This window comes from Lathamus discolor, chromosome 6 (genome assembly GCF_037157495.1).
Source record: "Lathamus discolor isolate bLatDis1 chromosome 6, bLatDis1.hap1, whole genome shotgun sequence".
Lineage (NCBI taxonomy): Eukaryota > Metazoa > Chordata > Aves > Psittaciformes > Psittacidae > Lathamus > Lathamus discolor.
Window position 1 is genome coordinate 14,136,469 of NC_088889.1, and position 21,899 is coordinate 14,158,367.

General features: G+C 47.2%; 2 protein-coding genes across 2 annotated transcripts; one reads left to right on the forward strand and one right to left on the reverse strand.

The window, feature by feature from the left end:
• Positions 1 to 3,127: 3,127 nt before the first annotated feature.
• Positions 3,128 to 4,634, forward strand: MGAT2 (alpha-1,6-mannosyl-glycoprotein 2-beta-N-acetylglucosaminyltransferase). Its single transcript, XM_065686678.1, has one exon. The coding sequence runs from the start codon at positions 3,184 to 3,186 to the stop codon at positions 4,504 to 4,506; it is 1,323 nt and encodes a 440-aa protein (XP_065542750.1). The 5' UTR covers positions 3,128 to 3,183; the 3' UTR covers positions 4,507 to 4,634.
• A 1,573-nt stretch (positions 4,635 to 6,207) lies between these two features.
• Positions 6,208 to 21,857, reverse strand: DNAAF2 (dynein axonemal assembly factor 2). The gene is made up of 3 exons (XM_065686674.1): positions 20,148 to 21,857; positions 9,672 to 9,818; positions 6,208 to 7,547 (listed from the first exon to the last, which is right to left on the reverse strand). Exons 1-3 carry the CDS (start codon positions 21,810 to 21,812, stop codon positions 6,981 to 6,983), a joined length of 2,379 nt encoding a protein of 792 aa, XP_065542746.1. The 5' UTR covers positions 21,813 to 21,857; the 3' UTR covers positions 6,208 to 6,980.
• Between the last annotated feature and the right edge of the window lie 42 nt (positions 21,858 to 21,899).

Genomic DNA, 21,899 nt, shown 5'->3' on the forward strand with positions numbered 1-21,899 from the left:
TTGTGAAGGAGGAGGCCAAGTGTTTACCTCAACACTGCTCTGAAAGCACTGCAGAGCTAACCATAGGAGGCTTTAGTCATATGCTAATGCTGTTGTAAAGGGAGAGAGATCTCGTCCTGATTGCAGCACCCTAAAGATTACTCATTTGGAAAAATACCTTTTAGGTGGGGCGCATGATTAAGAGGAGGGAAGTGGAGTAGACACAGAAATTTGGTCTCCTCTGGGACTCCTCAGGAATGGCAGCTGCAGATATGTGGATGTCGATGGTCGAGTGGCTCCCCAGGCAGCCAGCTTTGCTGGGCAGAGGAGGAATCCACACTTCACAGCTCAGGGCAGGTGAGGGGAAGGCTGCCAAGCCCTGTTCAAGCCCCGCAGTGCTGACAGGAGAATGCAGTGGGGGGTTCAAGGCCAACGTGAAGAGTGCAACCTCCCTTGGGGTGAAAAGGAAACTGAACTGTGGGAAGGGGCTTTGGGATGGGAATAGTTTGCTGCACTGATGGTTTCTTTTAAGTCTCAGGTCTGTACACTGGCTGCCATTGTCTCTGAAGCCAGTCACCCCCAGAACTGGCCTGGCTTCCCTTAGTCCTCTGAAACTACAGTGGCAGACACACCTGACTGAGCGGGTGGTGGTGCACTGGAGCCCTGTTCTGCAAAGGTTCTTACACAGCTGTGGTTGTGCTGGTACCAGAGCACCTTCTAGCAATGTGGCAACATCCCCAGCCAGCACACTGTGATCCTGCCATCTCTACCATTGGCTCCTCCGCCATTTGCAGAGTCAAAAGCTTTCTAAACTGCTGCTTTCCCACTTTCCATCAAAAAGTGAAGAAAAGGGAAGTCTTGTGCAGCCAAGCAGAGGGGTGTACAATACCCCAGGTTCCCTTGGTTCCAACCAACTTCATGTTCTGTGTCTCGCAGTCCCCATGAACAAGCTCTCTCCGGGGTGCAAAGCGTTTGTCTCAGTCGGGTGAACTCCACAGCTTCACCCCAGAGGCAGTGAGGTGCCAGGTGAATGAGTTGGGGTTTGCGGCTTGCTGGCTGCAGAGGATGTGAGCAGCCGGGGGGGCTGCTGCAGCGCTCCGTGCCTGCGCTCTGCCGGCTGTCAGCCAGCCAGGAGGTGGCGAAGGAGCCAAGAGCCGAGAGAGGAAAAGCTAAAGCAGAAATCACTCCCTCCAGGAGCATCTTCAGCAGTTTGCCCTGCCCTACAGCAAGACAACTGTGGGGTCTCTTAGATCTTCTTCAGCTCGCTTCTCATCGGTGCACTGGGAAAAGGCCAACCTGCAGGCATGGGTTTCGTCATAGATGACAAGAGACGGGCACATTTCTGTCCTCTGATACCACAAATGCAGGCATGTGCATGCCCCAATACTGTGTTTAGGGCGTCTTACAGAGCAAGTGGGTCTGTGCAAAATTGTTCTACAAAACTGTTCTACCTCATTTACCATACTTGTGGGGAGCTCTGTTGAGCCGTTTACATGGTGTGTCCTGTTTGCAGCAAAGTGACCTGATTGAATCAAACCAGCTTTGATGCAGAGCCCAGCCCCTCTCTTTCAAGGAGCTCTCAGTGCCTCGCTTGAAAACCACCAGTTGTGCTGGGTGAGGAGGAGAAACTCGCTGAGTTACGCAGAGCTCAGCTGTGGTCAACAAAGATCAAGCTGTGCAACCATCATTAAAAATGCGTGCTAAACAGAAGCGTTGCTCCACGCCCTTCTCTTATGCCCATGAAGTTTGGTTTTTGCCTTGGATGTGTCAGTGTTGAGTACTGCAGGGCTTAGTCTCATCAGATTAAAGCAAGTGGTAGCTCTTACACAGGATGCAGTCTAATGTGAGGTGCTCTTAAATGCAGTTAAAACCTCTAATTGTTCTTTAATTGGTCTGATTTTGCAGTGCTGCTGCCACTTTGCATTATCCGAGTGCTTTGTGATCTTAAATGTGTTTATCCATATGCTGCCTGTGTGATAGGGAAACTGTCATCCCAGTGGGACGGTGTTCCGGTTGCTGGAGTTTTACCCACAACTGTACAAGATGTTAAATCCAGCCCTGAGGAGCAGGAGACGGCTGCCTTCTTGAGGCAAGAAATACCTAAAATTACAGAAGCGATGATGTTCACCCATACTGAGAAATAAGCGACCACCACACAGGCAGGTTTTGGTGCCACCAGGCACAGGAGGAGGTGGCAGCAGCCTCCTGCCAACAGCTGTTTGGTGCCACAAGGAGGTACCTGACCTTCAGGGAGCACCGGCGCTGGGACATGTGGTGTGAAACGGTCACCAACCTTCAGAACTGGCCTGTGCCTGCAGAGGAGAGGGGCCAGGGCACAATGTACAGAATGGCAGGAGTAAGTCTTGCCGTTGTTTGGAGTTGTGGAAGTGTTTTATTACAGATGTTCTTGTACTTGCAGGGTTATTGTCATCTGATAGACTGTTTTTCGAATTCTAGACTGGTTGTCCTCACACATTCTGGCAATTCCAGAATGATTATGTGTTATTCTTGTAATTGTAGCATTATTATGTATTATTCTTGCAATTCTAGAATTGTTTTCTTGTGTTCTTGCAATTCTATTGCAAAGCAGGAATAAATCTGTTCCTGCTAGACTTGTCTCATCCTTGCCATTCTAGAATCATCTTACTTTATTATTCAGCTCTAAGCCCATTTTCCCTTACTCGTGCAATCCTGGAATCATTTCTCATCTTATTCTTGCGATTCCAGAGCGATTTTTTTCCGTAGTTTCCTTGCAAAGCAGGAATTACTTTATGTTATTCTTGCAAATCCCGGATTTTCCTGTCCTGCCCTTGCAATTCCACAGTTACCTGATCACATTCCTGCAAGTACAGGGGGATCTTCTTCCCACAGCCCCGACTCCGTTTCCCAAGCCCTCCAGCCACCACACGCTTTGCCTAATTACTGACCCCCAATTACGGCTGGCCAATCAGAGCGCAGCCCCGCCGGTCGCGCTCACGGCGGGGAGCGGCTGCGCGGCCCCCACGGGCGGAAGCGGCGGCGAGTGACGGCGCTGGCGACCAATAGAGCGGCAGCTGCGGCGGCACCGGCGGCCTATGGCGTGCGGCGACGTGTGCGCGTGGGGTGGCGGCAGCGCGCGCGCGCTGCCTGCGGGAGCGGCGGCGGCGGCGGCGGCGGCGGCGGCGGGAGGGCGGCGGGGAGCGGCGGCCGCCGCCGCCGGGAAGGATGCGGCTGCGGATCTACAAGCGCAAGGTGTTGCTGCTGGCGCTGGCGCTGACGGCGTGCGCGCTGGCGCTGTGGGGGACCGGCGGCGGCGGGCGGAGGCGGCAGCAGCAGCAGCAGCGGGGCGGTACCGGTACCACCGGGGAGCCGCCGCGGGTCAGCGAGCCGCCGCCGCGCCGCCCCGCCGCTAACGCCTCGGCTGCATCGCTGGCACTGCCGCTGCTCACCGAGAACGGGACGCTGAGTTACCGCTCGCTCGTTTACCGGCTGAACTTCGACCAGCCGGTGCGGAACGCCGGGCGCTTCCCGGCGCGGGCCGCCGCGGCGGACGTGGTGCTGGTGGTGCAGGTGCACGACCGAGCCGAGCACCTGCGGTTGCTGCTGGAGTCGCTGCGGCGGGCGGCGGGCGTGGAGAATGTGCTGCTGGTGCTGAGCCATGACCTGTGGGCCGAAGAGCTGAACCGGCTGGTGGCACGTGTGGACTTCTGCCCCGTCCTGCAGATCTTCTTCCCCTTCAGCATCCAGCTCTACCCCCGCGAGTTCCCTGGCCACGACCCCCGCGACTGCCCCCGCGACGTGGGCAAGGCGGCAGCCCTGCGCCTGGGCTGCATCAACGCCGAGTACCCCGACTCCTTCGGGCACTATCGTGAAGCTCGCTTCTCCCAGACCAAGCACCACTGGTGGTGGAAGCTGCACTTCGTCTGGGAGCGGGTACGGGCGCTGCGGGAGCACACTGGGCCAGTCCTCTTCCTGGAAGAGGACCACTACCTAGCACCCGACTTCTACCACGTCCTCAAAAAGCTCTGGGCCCTGCGCGAGCGGGAGTGCCCCGAGTGCCAGATCGTCTCCCTGGGCACCTACAGCCCTATCCGCGGCGGCTTCGCCGGCCGAGCCGACAAAGTGGAGATGAAGACATGGAAGTCCACCGAGCACAACATGGGCATGGCCTTCGGCAGAGACACCTACCAGAAGCTCATAGAGTGCACAGATGCCTTCTGCACCTATGATGACTACAACTGGGACTGGACTCTGCAGCACTTGACTGTCTCTTGTCTTCCAAAGTTCTGGAAAGTGCTGGTTCCTGAGATCCCCAGGATTTTTCACACGGGGGACTGTGGCATGCACCACAAGAAATCCTGCAGACCATCCACCCAGAGTGCCAAAATCGACTCTCTCTTGAACAGCAACCAGCAGTACCTGTTTCCCGAAACAATGAGTGTCAGTAAAAGGTACTCCATGGCTCCCCTTTCCCCTCACGTGAAAAACGGAGGCTGGGGAGATATTAGGGACCACGAACTCTGTAAAAGTTACCGCAGACTTCAGTGAGGATCGTTCTCACAGCCTTTCTTCTTTTTGAGTTGTTCCGTACTGTCTTTTCCAGGCACACACGTGTATAAAAAGCATTTATGAGTTGGTTTCTGCTTTAATATGAATAAACATTCTTGTAAAAGGTGTCCCAAAATAGTAATCTTTCATGTTCGACAGCCACATTTTGGAAACAGGTTACCTGCTGCCGCCAGCTGCAGCCCCCACGCACAAATGACCTCTGCCGCACTCACTGGGAGGAGGAGAAAACTTGTGTTTAGGCGCATCTTTCCTGATGCGTGCAGTGCTCTGTGATGGGGCCAGGGCAGAGCTGGGGATGGTGACCCAGCCGGCATTCCTGTGCCGGCAGTACCGGCACCTCCTGCCATCCCCTTGTGCCCGTGTCCTGGTTTGGTTGCAACGTGTTGATGAATATATGAAGGAAAAACATAATTGTTTTTACTACAATGTAGATAAATATACGATTTTTTTAGTTCTGCTGAAATAAAAGTCTGTTGTTTTGTAATACCAGAGAAATTTTTAATTCTCACAAGATGATGTCATCTTGTGTTGTTAGAACATTGGGATGGGGGGGGTTGTTTTTAATGCAGAGGGCTGAGTGCCTGCTCTAGCAGTGTGCATTTCACTTCATTAACTTTTTAATGACTCTCACTAATTGAGGCAGAATAGAGGAACAACTGTGCAGCACAGCACCTCTTTTGTTTGGCTGAAAAGAAAGTTTGTTTTCAGTCAGCTGTGTCAAGCAACTGGTAAAAAAGTAACTCCTGTGTAATGGAAATGGTGAACCAGAGCTGCCTACTGGCAGGCTTGAGCGGAGCTGCCACTAACACTGAACGCTTCCTCACCTGTTTTAAGTCTAATGATACAACTGCTTTCATGACATGCTGCTTTGAAGCGCAACTGGTAACAGTAGCACCTTTTCTGTAGAACAAAGTATATTAGAGAAAGAAAACACTATGCTAAAGTGACAGACATGCAATATTCAGAGGTAGGGGTTTGTACTGAGAGATTGGGAGGGAGAAATAAAAAGCTTCCTTTCTTTTCATTAGAGAAAATGGGGTTGTTGCTCTTAGGACTCTAGCTACAATGGCCACTTACAAATGGAAGGACATGTAGCAAGGATTTCCTTTTACCACCATTTGTCACCTACTGTATGGGCTGTGAATACATCCGTTATATGTCCATTTGAGAGAGAGCCAAGTTATGTGAAGTACTCCAAGTAGTGTGCAGATATTTATTTTGACTGCGATAAGATGCTCTTTTTTTTTTTTTTGCAGGAGTCATCTAAGTACCAGAGTTTTGTACCAGCTTTGGCACTTGCCCCTTTTTCATAGCTTCACAGAGTCAGGGCTGATGCCAAAAAAGCTGTGCCTGTGCCTCAGCCCCTCGATGACCCCCAAAAGGAACCTCATGACAGGGCTGATCAGGGCTAAGCTTAGCCCAGCAAACCACTTGTCCTCCTTCAGCTGGGCAGGAGCCGTGCTGCTGCCCAGGGTAGGGCAGAGGCTTCTGGCAGCTGTAGTCTCTGCCACACTTAGAAAAGCAAAGCTAATACCATATACCCCCACTGCAAGCACTCGCGTCTAACAGAAATGTAAGGGTAAATTCCAGAGCAGCTGTGAAACAAGTCAAATTGAACTTTCTTCTAAAGCATGTTTGTGTCCTCTACAACTCAAAAGAACACAGAAGTTATTTCAGAGGTAGTGAGAAAGGGAACTGAAAGTTTATTACTAGATCTGTTCTTCAGAGAGGTGAATCAGCAAACAGCACGCTGAAGCTCTTGGGGAACTGTTTTTAAAAAGTAATCAGGATAAAAATGCCTTTTACAATTGTAAATATTTTGTAGCAGGTGTACAACAAAAAAGGCTGCTTTTACTGTGCAGCTGAATTTGCTAGCTTGACAGGCTGGAGTAGGTCTGGATGCTGTGGATCTAAAGTAACATGCTAGGGTGGAATACACAGTATAAATGCTGGTTATTTCTCGGAGACTAGTTAGAACTTCTCTGTGTAATTTGAAATTTCAGCTCCTTGCTACAGATCACTGCAAGTCTAATCCTGAAGTTATCACAAAAAGAAAGGTTTGAAAAATTATGAATACTGCTCATTTCTAGGTGGATTAAACACAGAAAGTCCTGAGGGAGCTGTTAAAAGGAGAATATATACAAATATTCCCTGTAATGTAGCAAGAGACTAAGAAAGGTATGTAAACATTAAGATGCATTTTTCTTCCACAAGCTCAGATTCATCTTCAACTGCACCTTTCTGGTAAGTAAAACTATTTCAGCCCATACATAAGAAAACTCAGACCTACTAACTTCACAAATTATTAACAATACAGGTATTCTCTGTCGACATGTAAACAAAACAGTTTGAGTAGGAACCTGTGTTCTACTCTTGGTCCTGAAGTCATAAACCAACCTGTGGAAATCACAGTAAAGCAGTGAACAACAGAAGGAAATCCTAAAATAATTCAGCTAGTCTAATTCATACAGCAAAGAATTCTGGAAGGCGACCGGGCAGTGTGTTACGTGATCCCTGATGATCTGCACACTCCCATCCTGCGTGCTCACTTCTCGCAGAAGTGGGGAGACCCCTCTGCTGTCCGAGCTGTGCTGGTGCCCCTCCACTGACCCTGCAGGAGCAGCCGCTTCATCCCCTTCGCCTCCTGCCTGCTCCTCCCGCAGAAGGCCTGCTTGTTTTTCAGAGCTTGCAGCCACAGCCCTTTCATCTGCAATGGCAGCACTTTCTAAATCCGGTTCCTTTCTCCTAGATTCGCCAGGAATCGCTGAACTGGTGTCAGAAGGTTCATGCTGCAAACAATGGTGTGAACTACAACCTACTTTTCCTATTGTTTCAGCAAAAGATGTGGAAGTTTTGTTAGTTTCTGCAGCATGTTCTCCCTCAACTGTGTCAGCTGCAGTACAGTTTGTTTCTGCCTTTGTTTGGAGGTAGTCGCCATTTATCTTTTCAGCAAGCTCTCCTCCTGAGCTGCTAAGCATTTCTTCTTTTCCATCACATTCAGAATGGACTGTTTCCTGCGGCTGTCAAGAAAACAAATGAATTGTTTTATAGTTGAAACAGACTGGGCACACAAAATTGTTGTAAAGACAGGCTAAGACACTTGTTTCTCCAACATCTACTTCCAGAAAGCCAAGTCAGGACAGTGCTGAGGTTTTCCTGACCTTGTACTGCTCAAGGGAATGAGTGGCAGGGAGGTTGTTTGCCTCCCAAGTGTTTCCTCTGCAATAGGAAATGCTGCTGGGCAGCTGCCAAGTGACCACGGCCTCCATCGCAATTAGCAGTGGGGAAGACTAGCCAGTCACCACACCCAGGCTGTTTTCAACAGCTCAGGAGCCAGAAAATCAGCCAAGGGATCTAAACTCTCATTGCAAGAAATGGACTCTAACCTTGCAATTAGGGAAATTATCACCCTGTCCCATGTAAAAGGTGTAACTAGAAAGTCTTCTCAATTGGCCTAAGCAAGTTAATCCAGGAATTGCTGCGGTTTACCTCAGGAGAGTATGAACTGTGAGACCCGGTGCTGTCTAAGGAACAGCCAATTTCACCATTAGGTATCGACTGCTTTATTAAAAAAAAAAAAAAAAAAGCAGCTGGTAACTTATACATCCCCTTCAATGGACAGTCAGGATCAGGCAGGAATCTGTCCACGAGCAGCTGGATTCATGGATTCAAAGACTGAGTCACTTTCTCACACAGCCAACCCTTTCTGACCCCACTCTAGCAAGAAAAGAAAGAAACACTAGTAAGTAATTCTCATCAGTGGATGATTCTCCCCCAGGAAGATGTGATGATTTCAGGTAACTTAGCTTCCCTTTCTTAAGTGCCAAAACATAACACATCTGCCCTCCAACAGTTTGAATTTTTAATTTACAGTCCACACTAGCTAATGTAAGCTGGACCCACTGTCTTTAGGGTAAATTCCTTGGTCCTCCAGCTCAGTTTCAGAGGTCACATTCTTCATCTGAACTTGCTTTCCAAGAAGCCATCTACACATTAACTGTATCTGCAGTCTCCAGTTTATGGACACAGTAGTGATCTGATTGTCCCTGCATATTACCTTTACTTTAAGAAGAGTTTTAAATTTATTTCTGATGCAGTGTCTATCAAAAAATCCTAGCTGATCTGGGGGGTTTACCTCCTTACAAAAACTAATGTTTTATTTTCTTCATCTGTCCATCTGCTGTATTGCAAAGGGACATAATTTTAATCCTGTGACAGACTTCAGAAACAGACTGCCTTGCAGCCTTTACCCAGACAGGGTGATTGAGGAAGAAGGGTAGCCTGAATGAGACCTTAAACATTACAAGTAGTGAATTTGAGACCAATGATTAACATGAATAGTCCCATATTTAATTATCTACACAACAGGAAACCAAATAAAGATACCAAAACCCAGTTCTTCTCAGACAAAATCCTCAAGGTTTCCCCTGCCTGTGTGACAAGGCAGAGTGAAGCAGTGGCTGTGACTGAGCACCCTCTGTACATCCATTCTGTTTCACACTCCCAGCAGCCGGATTCTCTGCTTCTCCACTCCCTCCTGACCCCAAGTCCCTCTGGGTATGTTCATTTCTGATTACCAGACACCCACGTGGGATGCTCTAACCATGGGCTCCAGTACACGTGCTCAAACTCTTGGGTACTTGAAGGATGTGGATTATCACTTCTTCATTTCCATTTTAAGAACATTATGGCTTTTATTCTGATGACATCCTTCATGATTTGTTTGCAGCATGTTGTCATCAGCTCTGACCTGGAAGCACCTGGGGTCCCTCTGAATGAGGGATACTAGGTACTTAGTAATTTATTTTTTTTCTTTTAATACCAATGAGAGATCTAGTGTGTGCATGCCATGCTGTATTCCTGCAAGGAGAAAGCACCGTCTTTAGCGACTGTATCAGAGTTCTCCATCTTCCAAATGAAATACAAGAAGTTTCAGTCCCTTGGTCACATTAAATTGCACAAATGCGAACCTATGCTTCTAAAAGCTGACATTTATACTTGCAAATACACCCCACTGTACGGTCTTCCCTGCTGCATCAAGACAAAACAGGAGCAAAGCTGTTTTGGTCAGACTTGATATCATCTTGCTGAAGTACATAAATCAGTGAGTGAGCAATATGTACTACTGCTAGAGAGATCCTTACCGTCAACCTGATTTGAATTCTGTCCTCAGTAACATCAAGCACTTCAATTAATGGCTGGCTTTCCAGTGCTGATTGGGAGCAAAAGGAAGGGCATGAAACAGTGCCTAGAAATCCATCAATGTTTTCTTCACTGACAAACCATCTTTCCTAAAGAAAAGAGAGAGCAGGTTGTGTTCTTTTCATACTATACTTCAGCAATATTGGAGCAAGAAACTCGCTCCAGACAAAGGCAGGATACTGATTCACAATATTAATTTCACAGCACACTCATGTCTCATTAGAGAAATTCTAAATCAGACATTCAGAAGTAACAGGTTGAAATGAATTGAGGACCAGTGCTTAGCTCATTTCAATTTATAGATCTGTATCATTACAAAGATTTAAAAAACCATGTTTTTTCTCTCTTTCAGTATGTGACTAATATACAGATTTAGACTCCCTCTGAGAAACTATTTGCACCAACATTGTTCCGCTGTCCTCACCTGTCTTAACATCAGGAAGGCTTTTATGGATTTGTTTCAATGCCTTACTTTAGGAAAATGCAAACACCTCTTTGGACTGTCACCACAGAATCTTTGAACCCTCAGACTTCAAGATCAGGCCTTCTAAAGCAAAAGCTATGAAACGTGCATGGCTATACCCATTTCACATCCATCCATTGAGGCTTCTCAGATCTCCATTTTGGCAAGCGTAAACACCAGTTAGAAGAAACAGAGAAGTATCCACAGTTAAAGACAACTGTCTGGGACCTGTTTTGACACTGTTATTACGCGGTTCACAATGTGAAACATGTTGCTGCAGGTTTAAAGATTTAAATCAGTTGCAGGTAATTAAAGGTCCTAAAATATATTCTGGAGGTTCTGTTTCATAATAACTGCAGAGCTTTCCCTGTCCTCATAGTCTTCCTAAATCATCTGCTGTAGGCTGCAGGCAAGGACAGATGTCGTCACAATAAAAATGGTCTAACCCAGAGGACTGTTGTTATGTTCTGTGAATTAGCTTTCCCATTTAACAATGAACTGTTTAATTGTAAATAGCAAAGGAAAGTTGCAAACCTTCTACTTTTAGTCATACTTTTAAATTTCTCAGTCCAGTTCTACCCTCTTGTCAACTCAATGAAAGTTAAATTCAATTATCACTGGCATCTTGTGGACTAAGAAGCAAGAAGGCAATTCTGCATATTTTTCACCCCCTGTGGATGTAGCCTTATGCACAGCCAGATGCCACACTGTATCTAGGGTACAAAATTTAACTCTCATCTTGAAAACAAATTATGTGTGAGGAAAAAATAAAACAGCATCCTATTTTTTTCACTATTTAAATTAGAAGTCAGAAAATTGTAACACACCTATTGCTGGTTTTCAAAACTAGAAGACTGTATTTTTTTTCTATCCAGAAAAAATTACAATCCAGGCAAACATCCAACATCTGATGCTGAAACAGTTTGTAGAAAGATTAAACTACAGCAGGGCTGCTCTTGACAGGAAACCCTCTAGTAACATACCTACTTCTTGTATTTTTGTACCCAAAGCCTAAAGTACTTATTCCCTCATGTTGCATCTTTTCTTGCCTGCCAGAGAGGGATGCTGCCAAGCTTTAGGCTTGTAGAAATATTCTGCAGAATTCAAGAGAAGGTGTCAGAGTAAAGAAAGAAGGCAAGGGAGTACAGACACAAAACTCTGTGCAGCCCTGAAATTCCCACAGGCTCATGAACCAGACCTTGGGCAAGGCCTTGAGCAGCACAGGAGATATAGTTCCACCTCTGCCAAGAACCACTTTGCCCACGCATCACACAGAGAATAGTTCAACTTCCCTTCTGTCGTGTTTCTGGCATGCTGCCGAGTGTGATGGTGGTTCAGCCCACCCTGGTATCCTGCCTTTGCTTGGAAGGAAAGTGCAGAAAAGCACCCTCTGCTCCAGCATGGCAGCTCTCCTCACCCAGCAAAGAAACTGAAGTCACCTTTAACTGACATCACCACTCCTTCACACTCCACGTTTTCATTTGAACAGCAAGAACATTTTCCTAAAAGCTGGAGACTCTCAATTTGAGTGAGGATGAAAAAAGAAACCAGTGTTTGTCACCGTTTTCTCCTCCAAAATAACTGCTACAAGATCTCCACTTCTCAACACCCCTTTAAGAAATGGACCTCTGTAGGTTTTGGATCTCAGCAATCTTGCTCGATTCTATGCTTTCTCCCAGACTGCTATGACTGTGAGCAAGTCTCTTTGCCTCCATTTTTCTGGTATAAAATGGAAGAAAAAAAATTTTTTTCCCTCTGAACCTGCATTTGCTTTGTCTAGTGAGAGCATAAGCCTGTTGCGAAAGGACTCTTACTGTGCATTTGTGCTCTTAAAGTTGGTGCCTGACCTTGCTCATGTCCATAAGCAGACTAACTATAAAAAGAAATCACAGGTACAGGAATCAGGAGAGGAGATGCTTGAAAAGCCAACAGGTAATGGAAAGTTTTCTGTTATGTCAAAATACCACAAATCACATCCTTAGATTGTTTTGTCTGAAGCAACTTTAGCCACAGGGTCACCTCCTGTGAGATGCTGTAGAGCGGTTGCCTCCAAAGTCATTGCTATGGAGAAACAGCAGCAGATGCATAGGGAGCACACTGCCAAGGGGCTCAGCACCCAGCATTCCAGCAAACGGAGGGATAGTTTCATGGAAGCATTTCTGAAATAGCAGGCAACTTTTTATATGCACCAAAGCAGAGATACAATGAAGAAAACTGGGAGGACCCTTACCAGTGAATGTGAGGTTGAGAGCTCCATATATACCTGCTTCCCTGGTGAGGGGTGTGAAGTACCAGCACTGTCAGTGAACCATGGCTATTAGAGTGACAATAAATATGACTTTGCATTTAGGCCACGAACCAAATAAATCTTTCTGAAGGTTTACTCCCTGATTAACACCAAAATAATTTGTTTTCTTCACAGAAAATACTGTTAAAACCGAAAATTGAATGGAAAGTCTATTGATCAGTATTTTACACAGGGATGAAAAGTTAACAGCTTGTGAAAATGTTCCTATCATTTTGGCTAATTACTAATAAAACAGTCTTACCAGGTTTCATACCAGCTCAACACCATATTCCCAGAGCACTACACTTACATGTCAAGTAATTATTTAAAATTTTATCACAGCACTATCCAGTGAACTGCCATAAATCATGGTACCTTGCACTGTACACACAAGCCCAAGCAGTGCTGTTTGTTGTCAATATAATGATTATCATTAGCCTGTTCAGTCAGCCAGCAACTGTAATTCAGACTTCGCATACATGGAAAGTATACGCTAAGGCATTTATATTACTGCAGATGTTATCAAAGCACAGACCTTGAGAAGCATGATTCAGGAATTTATTTTAAAGCCTGTTTGCTCTGGCCTGAAAGAGCAGCAGAGGACAACCATCTGCAGATGATTTCAACGACCTGTAAAATAATTCTTCAGTTTAAACAGTTTATTTTCTGATATTTATGGTACTCTCTTAGCAACTCAGAATTAAATTTGGTTTTCCCTGCACATACTGTCATCTGCTGTTTGGTACACATTCATTTTTCCCTGTGACTAAACTGAGACCAAATTAACATAAATGTTAGCAGGAAAGACTTTGGTTTCTAGAACACTTCATCACTCAAAACCATCGTTGTATTGCACAGCACTGACAACGCATAGCAGCAGCAACACTGGCAGGCACAGCACAAAGCCAGTCCCCCACAGCTGCCCTTCTCAAAGACTTTGTTTGCATTACTTTATCTAAACTTGTAGCCAGTTATCATCCAGAGTTACTTCCCACACAGGCTGCAACAGTTTTAAAAGTGGGACAAATTTCAGGCTGAAATCATTTGCATGTATTCTGTAATGAGAAGCTCATGCCAATAGGAAAAGGGACCTGTATCTATGGATCTCCTGGCCTCTCAGTTCTTAGGGTCCCACTGCAACCAGCTCGACACGAAAATTGGAAGTTCAAAGTTTTGGTGAATAAAAGTACCTGTCCTGGGGGTGAAAATTTTTATAAGGTATTCATACAGATTAAACAGCTCAAAAGAAGCTTTCATGAGCTTGATCAGTAAGTTAATAATGTTTCCTTACATAACTGTTACGTGTAAGAATGTTATTCCCATAATGCATCTACAAATTAAAGGCTATTCAGAAATTAGTTTGTTTTATAGCAGAAGCGAACTAATTACATTTCTTAATGTAGTTTGGGAAAGAGATTACTTTGAAAAATACCAAACAATAAATTCGTTCTGTTCTCCTTTTCTGTCCTTCTCTGACCTCCTCAAAAACATGCCAAGATTCCTGAAACACTGAGCACAGAATAAACTGAACCAAAATAAGCTGTTGTAGGATTAAGCACTACAGTCCTAGTTTCTAGCATCATCTTCTAAGAAGTGATCCCTAACTATTATTAACTCTCTATAGTAGCTTGGGAACTGAAAATTATAACCCTGACTTTCAAAGAAAGCATGTAACACAACTCAAAATAGTTTGGAAATAAGGGCAAAGCCTAAATGCAGCAGTACAGATAGTGGGACTGCCCCAGCCAACTGAGATCCAGCACCCGTTTGGACTGTGAGCATACCGCAGCATCCATTCAGCTCTCTAGTACAGAGTTCTCCTTGAAAGCTGGCATAGGCTTAAAATGTTAGTGTGTTTCATACTTCCCAACACAGCTCTCTCAGTTTCATGCTTGGCTGACTCTCAAACCAAGAATTACATTTATTCACAAGAGCTCTAATTCTGAGATCACCAAGCAAAAGAACAGCCACAGCATGGCCCCAGGAAGTACAGAACATCTAGTCCACGGCCTTCTCCACATGCTCCCATGTGGGAGCACTAGGAGCAACACTGCTCTGCTACCTGCAGCCTCACCTAGATGATTTCTATTCCAGAGAATACGTGGCCTCTCAGCTCCCTCATGCCAAGTACATGTCCAATATAGCTGGAAAGACATGATCTGCCTGAGAGCAAATAGCTGACAGCACATACAAGACATACAAATCAGAGGGCTGGAGCACCTCTGCTGTGGAGACAGGCCGAGAGAGCTGGGCTTGTTCAGCCTGGGGAAGAGAAGGTTCTGGGGAGATCTTAAAGCAGTTTCTAGTGCCTAAAGGGGCCTACAAGAAAGCTGGACAGGGCTTTGTACAAGGACATGGAGTAACAGGACAAGGATAAATGGCTTTAAACTGACAGAAGGCAGATTTAGATTAGATATTAGGAAGAAGTTCTTCACTGCGAGGGTGGTGAGGCACTGAGGCTATCCCAGAGAAGCTGCGGCTGCCCAACACCTAGAAGTGTTCAAGGTCAGGTTGGACAGGGCTTGGGGCAACCTGGTCTAGTTGAAGGTGTCACTGCCTGTGGCAGGGGTTGGAACTGGATGATCTTTAAAGTCCCTTCCAACCCAAACCATTCTAGGATTCTATGATTCTATGAAATACCATATTCAATGAGATAACAAGATGATTAATTACAAAGCCTGACAATCTCTCTGCTGTAAATACAACTAAAAATAATACTGTTCCCATGGGGTTTTGTATAAACAGGTCATAGCAGGTGTTTGTCTCACAGGAGCAAACCTATTGCCAAAGCAGAACACAGAAGTCCACGGGTTAGAAAACAACACGTGGCAGTAGGTGTGTGCAGTGAGCAGAGGTCACAGGGAGGGCTATTTACCTCTGCTTTCTGACGGAAAAAGCAAGACCTTCAAAAAGATCTCCTTTACAAGGCACCAGTGGCTGTGCCAAGCAGAAAAATCACACCTCTTTTTTTATGCTCAGTAACATGCCCTTCTAAAACATTCACCATGAAGACATCAGCATTCACACAAAGCTTTCATATGGCTATGCAATTCCCTCCTAGATATCTCTCTTAAGCAATCCTTTAAATGGCTTAACTCATGCTTGGTTCAAACTATGAACTAATCAGGAATGTTTAGTATAATGTTTTTCATACTGTAAATGTTAAAAAAACATATCAAAGAGTGGTAAAGCAGAGGAAACACTGCTGCCTGCTGTTCTCTGGAGACCCTTGGGGGTTTATGTGAATTAAATCTTAATATTCTCCATAACAGAACATGGGCTTTTATTACAAAAGGGATGGACTAGCTGCAGCAGTTCTCTCCCCAGAAAGAGATATCCCAGGAGGGAAGCACTTATCAGGAAAACGAGTACACATCTTCTGAACAAACTCATTTCAGGCCACTGAGAAGGGCAGGAAGGGTGTGGATCAGCATGAAAGAGAATTATTCCTTTAACCAATCCTTTTCTAATGACAAGAAAATAAGCACACATCACCCCAAACTGCAGGCAGAATTCATTATCTAGCAAATGTGTTTCACATGTTAGTATAACTGAGCCTCCAAGTCTCAGTAGTTCAGATACACCCACCAGAAAACTGGATTTTATTTCCGTTAAGAATTGAACATTTAACCCCAGGAGACCAAACATTAAAAGACAGTACTTTACATAGGCATGATTTCCGTAATTGCCCAACTCCAGCTCTGGCATAACCCAGGACATTCTGGAACATGTTGTTCTCAGAAGCCTGGCCTGGCAGGCTCACAGATTTTATTAATGGTTTTTTAAATCTCAACCATTCTTTTTCATCATTTACTTGCCAGGCTCTGTTGTCTTAAAATGAAGGGGAACTCTCTGATGCAGGAGTTACCTAGTCTGAGCTCCCAGGATTTAAACAAATAAAAGCAAAAGATGTAGAAAATATTAGTGGATGAACCACAATAAGGAGTAACAGCACGATTCAGGCAGGGAGGAAGCTGGGCAGCTTCCTCAAATCATGAGTCCCTATTCCGCTGGAAAAAACAGAGCAAGCCCTGCAGAAAGATCACTGCTACATGGTCCCCGGTACAGCGATTGAGCACAAGGCCAGTGACAAGATAACTTTTAAACCCTGAAATATGTGACCCTGGTCAACAAATTTCCAAGTAGCAAAATCTTTATAAGATTTCTGCTGACCATAACAAGTGTTTGGATGTTTAGACAAGGAGTGAAACTACTCAAAGTGAAGGAGAAGCTATGGCTTCAACCACTTCTAAGAAGTTAGGGCTAAGAGTCAGCAGAGAGCTGACTATCTATTGTATGGGAAAGCAGCAAAACCAAAGCAATATCAAGACCTATCAAACATAGGACCATTTGTAATGACACAGTTAAAGTCCAGGGAGAACTGTTGCACCATAAAGACTTGCTGAAAATAAGCACTTGCTGGGGTGGGAATTCAGACTGCGCAGCATCTGTGGAAACCGAGCTCTAAATATATCATCTTTCAGCACAGGGATTCAAATGTATCTGACTACAAAAGGAAAACCACTCCTTGAAATTCTCTTTCAAGAACGGTGTCCTAAGGACAAGACCAATTCATTCTTCTATCACTATCTATCAGACCAATTTCCAACAAGAAAAGAGGCCAGTGCAATAACAGGAGCACCACAAGCATGCAAGGCAGGGCTGTGCAATTACCAGCACCGTTATCATACATGTCAATCCGGGCAGAGGCACACAGACAATCAAAATCAAGTGACAGGCGCTACAGCACAGCCCAGGGAGGAGGCTGTCAACGAGATGCTTTCTGCTTCTGCAGAGAACACTAATCCTAACACACTTTCCTGGCTCTTTGGCAAGTTAATGGGAGACAATTGCACAAGCAGCCTAACAGGGTACTGTAATAGCTACTTTGGCATGAGCTGTTGCTGAGTTGGGTGGATTTCTGAACTAACCCAGCAATGAATCTGTTCCATGAAACAACACAAAAACCCTTGGTCTCCAACTTCCCAGAACAAAGAATCACAGAATCACAGAATCCCAAGGGTTGGAAGGGACCTCAAAAGATCATCTAGTCCAACCCCCCTGCAAGAGCAGGGTAACCTACAGTACATCACACAGGAACTTGTCCAGGCGGGCCTTGAATATCTCCAGTGTAGGAGACTCCACAACCCCCCTGGGCAACCTGTTCCAGTGCTCTGTCACTCTTAAGAGTAGGATTTTCATATCTGTAAAAAACACAGGCCTCTTCTTTCACCACACACTACCCTCTGGCAATGCTGCTGTGGCAGAAGTGGTGACAAACAAGCAGAGAGCAGCATGATCACAAGGTGCAGGATAAAATTCCTCGCCTAGGCCACCAAAAGCTCCCTGAAGTGATTAAAGAGGGAGCTGTTACTTTGTGTGTTCCTAAAACACCCTCTCTATGACTGATGCAAATCCTTGCACATCTCCATGCAAAAACCCTAGCCCTGATTGAAAGAGACTCAGAGCAGAAAAGCACCAGAGATGACAGCACGCAAATTGAAGAAATCAACATAAGTACAAAAGAAGCTACCACAAGCAAACAGTTAATGGTCAGAAGACAGCACATAATGGTAGTTCTAATTAAATATTATTTCTTCTCACTTCACTCTGAGTGAATGCCGCTATCAGCGCTGGCACAGGCACTTTTGGGAAATAGCACAGTTAAAAAAAGGCAAACAGAACAAATTATTTCAGATTATTTCAGCTGCTTTAATTTGCAGGCCTGGCATCCAAAAGGACTGCATGCCAGAAAAAAATCAATCTTTTTTAGCCTGCTACATGAATGAATGGCTGGGAGGTCCATGACTAATGCCTAATCTTCTCCTCCTACTACTCCACCCAAAACATTCTGCAATATATAATAAATTCAGCGCATTCAAAGATGTGTTTAACTCACCAAATGTTAATATTGATCAAAATCTCATTACTGAATGGCCTTTTAACAACTTTCAATCAAAAGATGTTCCCCCAATCATCGTAAGAAATGCACTTACCAAATACTTCCAATCACTAGACTGAGATCAAAGGGTGCAGGAATGTCTATCAATCACAGGGCTAAAGATACTGCAGCAGAATTTCCTGTTCGCAAACTGACTTCTCAGATCCCCACACAGAGTCACAGAAAGCAACTTCTCTTAAAACCTGCATTTAAATCTGCACACCATAAAACAACAAGGAAGCGCACGGGTACGCACCGTGGCACATGATGAAAAATATGCTGACTATCTGAAAAGGTGGATAAATAGCCCATGTAGTGGATAAATACCTCACGCCTTCTTAACCTATACAAAAACCAGGCAGTAGTTTTCATGGCGGCTAATATGATGTCACATTGGCACCCAGTACTTGATCACACCATTTCACAGTAGTGCTATTTCGTGGCCCCACTTGCATGGACTTGCAGGCTCCTGCTCTGGTAAAAGCAGAGGAGATGCATGGTAAACAGCTCAGCATAGGTGGTTCTCAATAAATTCATAATCATTGACGCGAAAATTATCAGCTCCTCCTTCAAAGGAGTTGCTACTACAGAAAAAGTACGCAGCCTGGTAAATGGGAAATAAAATGTGAAGATTCAGCTGCATATACACTAATTGGATAAATATCTTCCAGTATCACATGGTACTTTCTAATTGTAGGGATGGAGCAACTGAGATAGTCCAAGGCACCATCCCAGTGTATATACTTTAAGCTGCCAGTTTTCTGTACTTGCACTCCCACAGTATGTGATCCAAACTGCAAAGGATTTTGTTGCTCTAAAATAAAGACAAACTCCAAATCACACAGCTGAAAGGTTACACAAGATTTGTGCTGTCTTAATCCTTGCTCATGATAAGATGCTTGAAACTCTGAGTTTACAGAATAATGTAGTTCTAAGCAAGACTTGTGTGAGCACTTCTTGACAGTGACAGTAGCACAAGTTGAGCACCCCTTTACTGAGACACTGCCAGTTTTCAGCAGGCAATTGGCCACATGCAGCAGATGCACTAACCTCCTCCCACTACAGGCAGCATCACTGCCCAGCAACCCATAAAATCATAAAACATCTCAATTAGAATCATATTCAGGCTGGTAAGAAGAAGGTGAAGAACTAGACCAGCAAATGGCTATCAACAGCAAGTGCTGCTGTTTGCTGTACTACTCTGGTTGAATTAAAGGGAGTTCTGTCCCACACAGAGTAAACAGCCACAGGTACACTCCACTCACACATTTGCATTTCATGACACTGTATGCATGTGTTGTGTACACCTGGTGTATTATAATTATCTCCTTGCTTCATGTGAATAGGCTGCATGAGCAATTTAGATGGCTGTAAAAGCTAACACTAAGGACATAGGGCAGGCTCCATTTTCACTCATCATCAGAAGTTCCCTTAGAGAAAAAAAAAAGCACGGGAGGTTGAAGTCAGTGCTGTCAGCTCTGTGATGTGACCTTTGTACTGTTCATACAAGACTAGCATTAATTAGGTCATTCCACTTACAGCCAATAGCAGCTCTCTGAGGGAAGCAGTTTCCCCCACTACCAACTTCTGAACTCAGACCAATAACCTAACCTCTTCCTAAGACATCATTCACAAACAAATACAAACAACAAAAGTCACACACCGCAGCAAAGCGGTGGCACTCGAGGGAATGTGACATGCCAACCCTGCCATTTTGAAGCCATTACCTGCAGAGCGGAGGCTTCAAGGCCGAAGCTGAACTTCTCCCAGAGCCCAGGGCTGCCAGGGGCCTTGGTGAGCACAAAGGCAGCGTTGTGGGCAGACACATTAACACTGGTCTCAGTGGACGCCAGCTTGTTTTCAGGTGGAAACTGTAAGAAGAGGGCATAGGAACCAGTCTCACTGGAGAAGTGGAGGCTGTAGTGGTTCGTGCCCACGTCCTCGCTGAGGCTCTGGGGCTTGATGCAGGGCACATGCACGACCAGGATAAGGGAGGTCTCATCCTGCCGGCACTGGAAGGGAGGGCACAGGGCAGCCCCAAGGCTGCCGGAGTCCCGGGGAAGCGCCATCTCGCCAGGGATGCCCTCTACGGCCGGCAGGGCCGGGCTCCCGGGAAGGCTCGGAGAGCCGTCCTCGCCAAGGCCGCAGGTCACGGCCTGCTCGGGGCTGGAGCACAGAGCAGAGGAAGCAGCGCCGGAGCGGGGCGGGGACAGGTCGCCGCCCGCGGGTGGGTCGGCGGGCTCCCCGCCGCCGCACGTGCTCCGGACTGTGCCGCCGCTGCCGCCTGGGGTAGGAGCCGCCCCGCCGGCCGCCTCAGCACTCGGTTCGGCCTTCTCCACCCGCTCCTCGCCCAGTTGTAGCGGCTCCCGTGGGCACGGCTGCGGTACCACGGGCAACGTGACCACGAGCTGCCGCTGGGCCTTGTTGAAGGCGGCGCTCCCGCCGCTCTCGTCTACGTCGTAAGGGAGGCGGAGGCGAAGGCGGTAGGCGGGACGCTGCGAGTCGAGGCGCAGCTCCCGGCCGCAGATGTTCAGGTCGGCCTGGGTGGCGGAGCGCAGCAGCGGAAGGTCCACTGTCACCACCAGCTCCCGTGGCACCGGGCTGGGCGCCGAGTCGCGGCTGTATCGGTAGTCTTGCAGGTCCACGTAGGAGCGGTGGCGGATGCTCCAGCGCGGCGTGGTGGGGCCGGGAGGCCGTGCCGGCGGCGGCGGGGCGGCGGGCGGCGGGGCGGCGGCAGCGGGCGGGAAAGGGAAGGGCGGCAGCGGAGAATAGCCGTCGTCAGGCGGTGGCGGCGCGCCGCCGGGCAGTGGGGTGCGAATGACGGGCGCTTGCGGGACGCCCTTGTATTTGGTGCCACGGAGGACGACGGCGTTGGTGCGGTCGAGCTGCACGGAGCAGTGGCGCTCCACAGCATCCAGCGCCGTGCCGCTGAGCAGGCGGCGGAAGCGGGCGTTGCGGGCGGCCAGGCGGAGCGCCGCCGGGTGGAAAACCACGTCGTAGACCAGGCGGCGCTGGCCCCCGCGGCTCAGCTCCTCGCGACCCGGCGCCAGACTGTAGGGAAGGGCCCAGCGGTGGCCGCCGTGCTCGGCTCGGGCCTGCGGCGCCCCGACGTGCGGGTTGCTGCAGACGTTGAGGTAGCAGCGGCGGGAGCCGGCCTGGCTGGTCCGCAGTACGTAGCCCGCCTCGGGGTGGATGAAGCGCACCTCCATGCCGCGCTCCCGCTCCAGGGCCGTCACCTCCTCCTCGTACAGTTTACGCTGCTCCGGGTCGGCCAGCTCTGCCGTGTACTCGGCGAACAGCGCCCGGAACTTCTCGTCGCGGAAGGCCCGCTGGAGCCGCTCCACCTCCTCGGCACTGAGCTCCAGTTCCTCCAGCTTTCCTGCACCCGCCATGGCTCCGGCCAGGCCGGGTCCGGCCCAGCAGCTCTCGTTGCTGTGGAGACACTAAACAAGATGGCGTCCCCGGCCTGGACAGGCTCG

Bases quoted from the DNA above. Each gene is read 5' to 3' on its own strand.
- DNAAF2 (XM_065686674.1), bottom strand. From the start codon at position 21,812: ATGGCGGGTGCAGGAAAGCTGGAGGAACTGGAGCTCAGTGCCGAGGAG. The intron at 9,819-20,147 runs GTAATGGCTTCA...TCTTTTCTTTAG, and splicing joins TTGAAGCCTCCGCTCTGCAG to GAAAGATGGTTTGTCAGTGA. The intron at 7,548-9,671 runs GTAAGGATCTCT...TTTTCTTGACAG, and splicing joins GAATTCAAATCAGGTTGACG to CCGCAGGAAACAGTCCATTC.
- MGAT2 (XM_065686678.1), top strand. From the start codon at position 3,184: ATGCGGCTGCGGATCTACAAGCGCAAGGTGTTGCTGCTGGCGCTGGCG.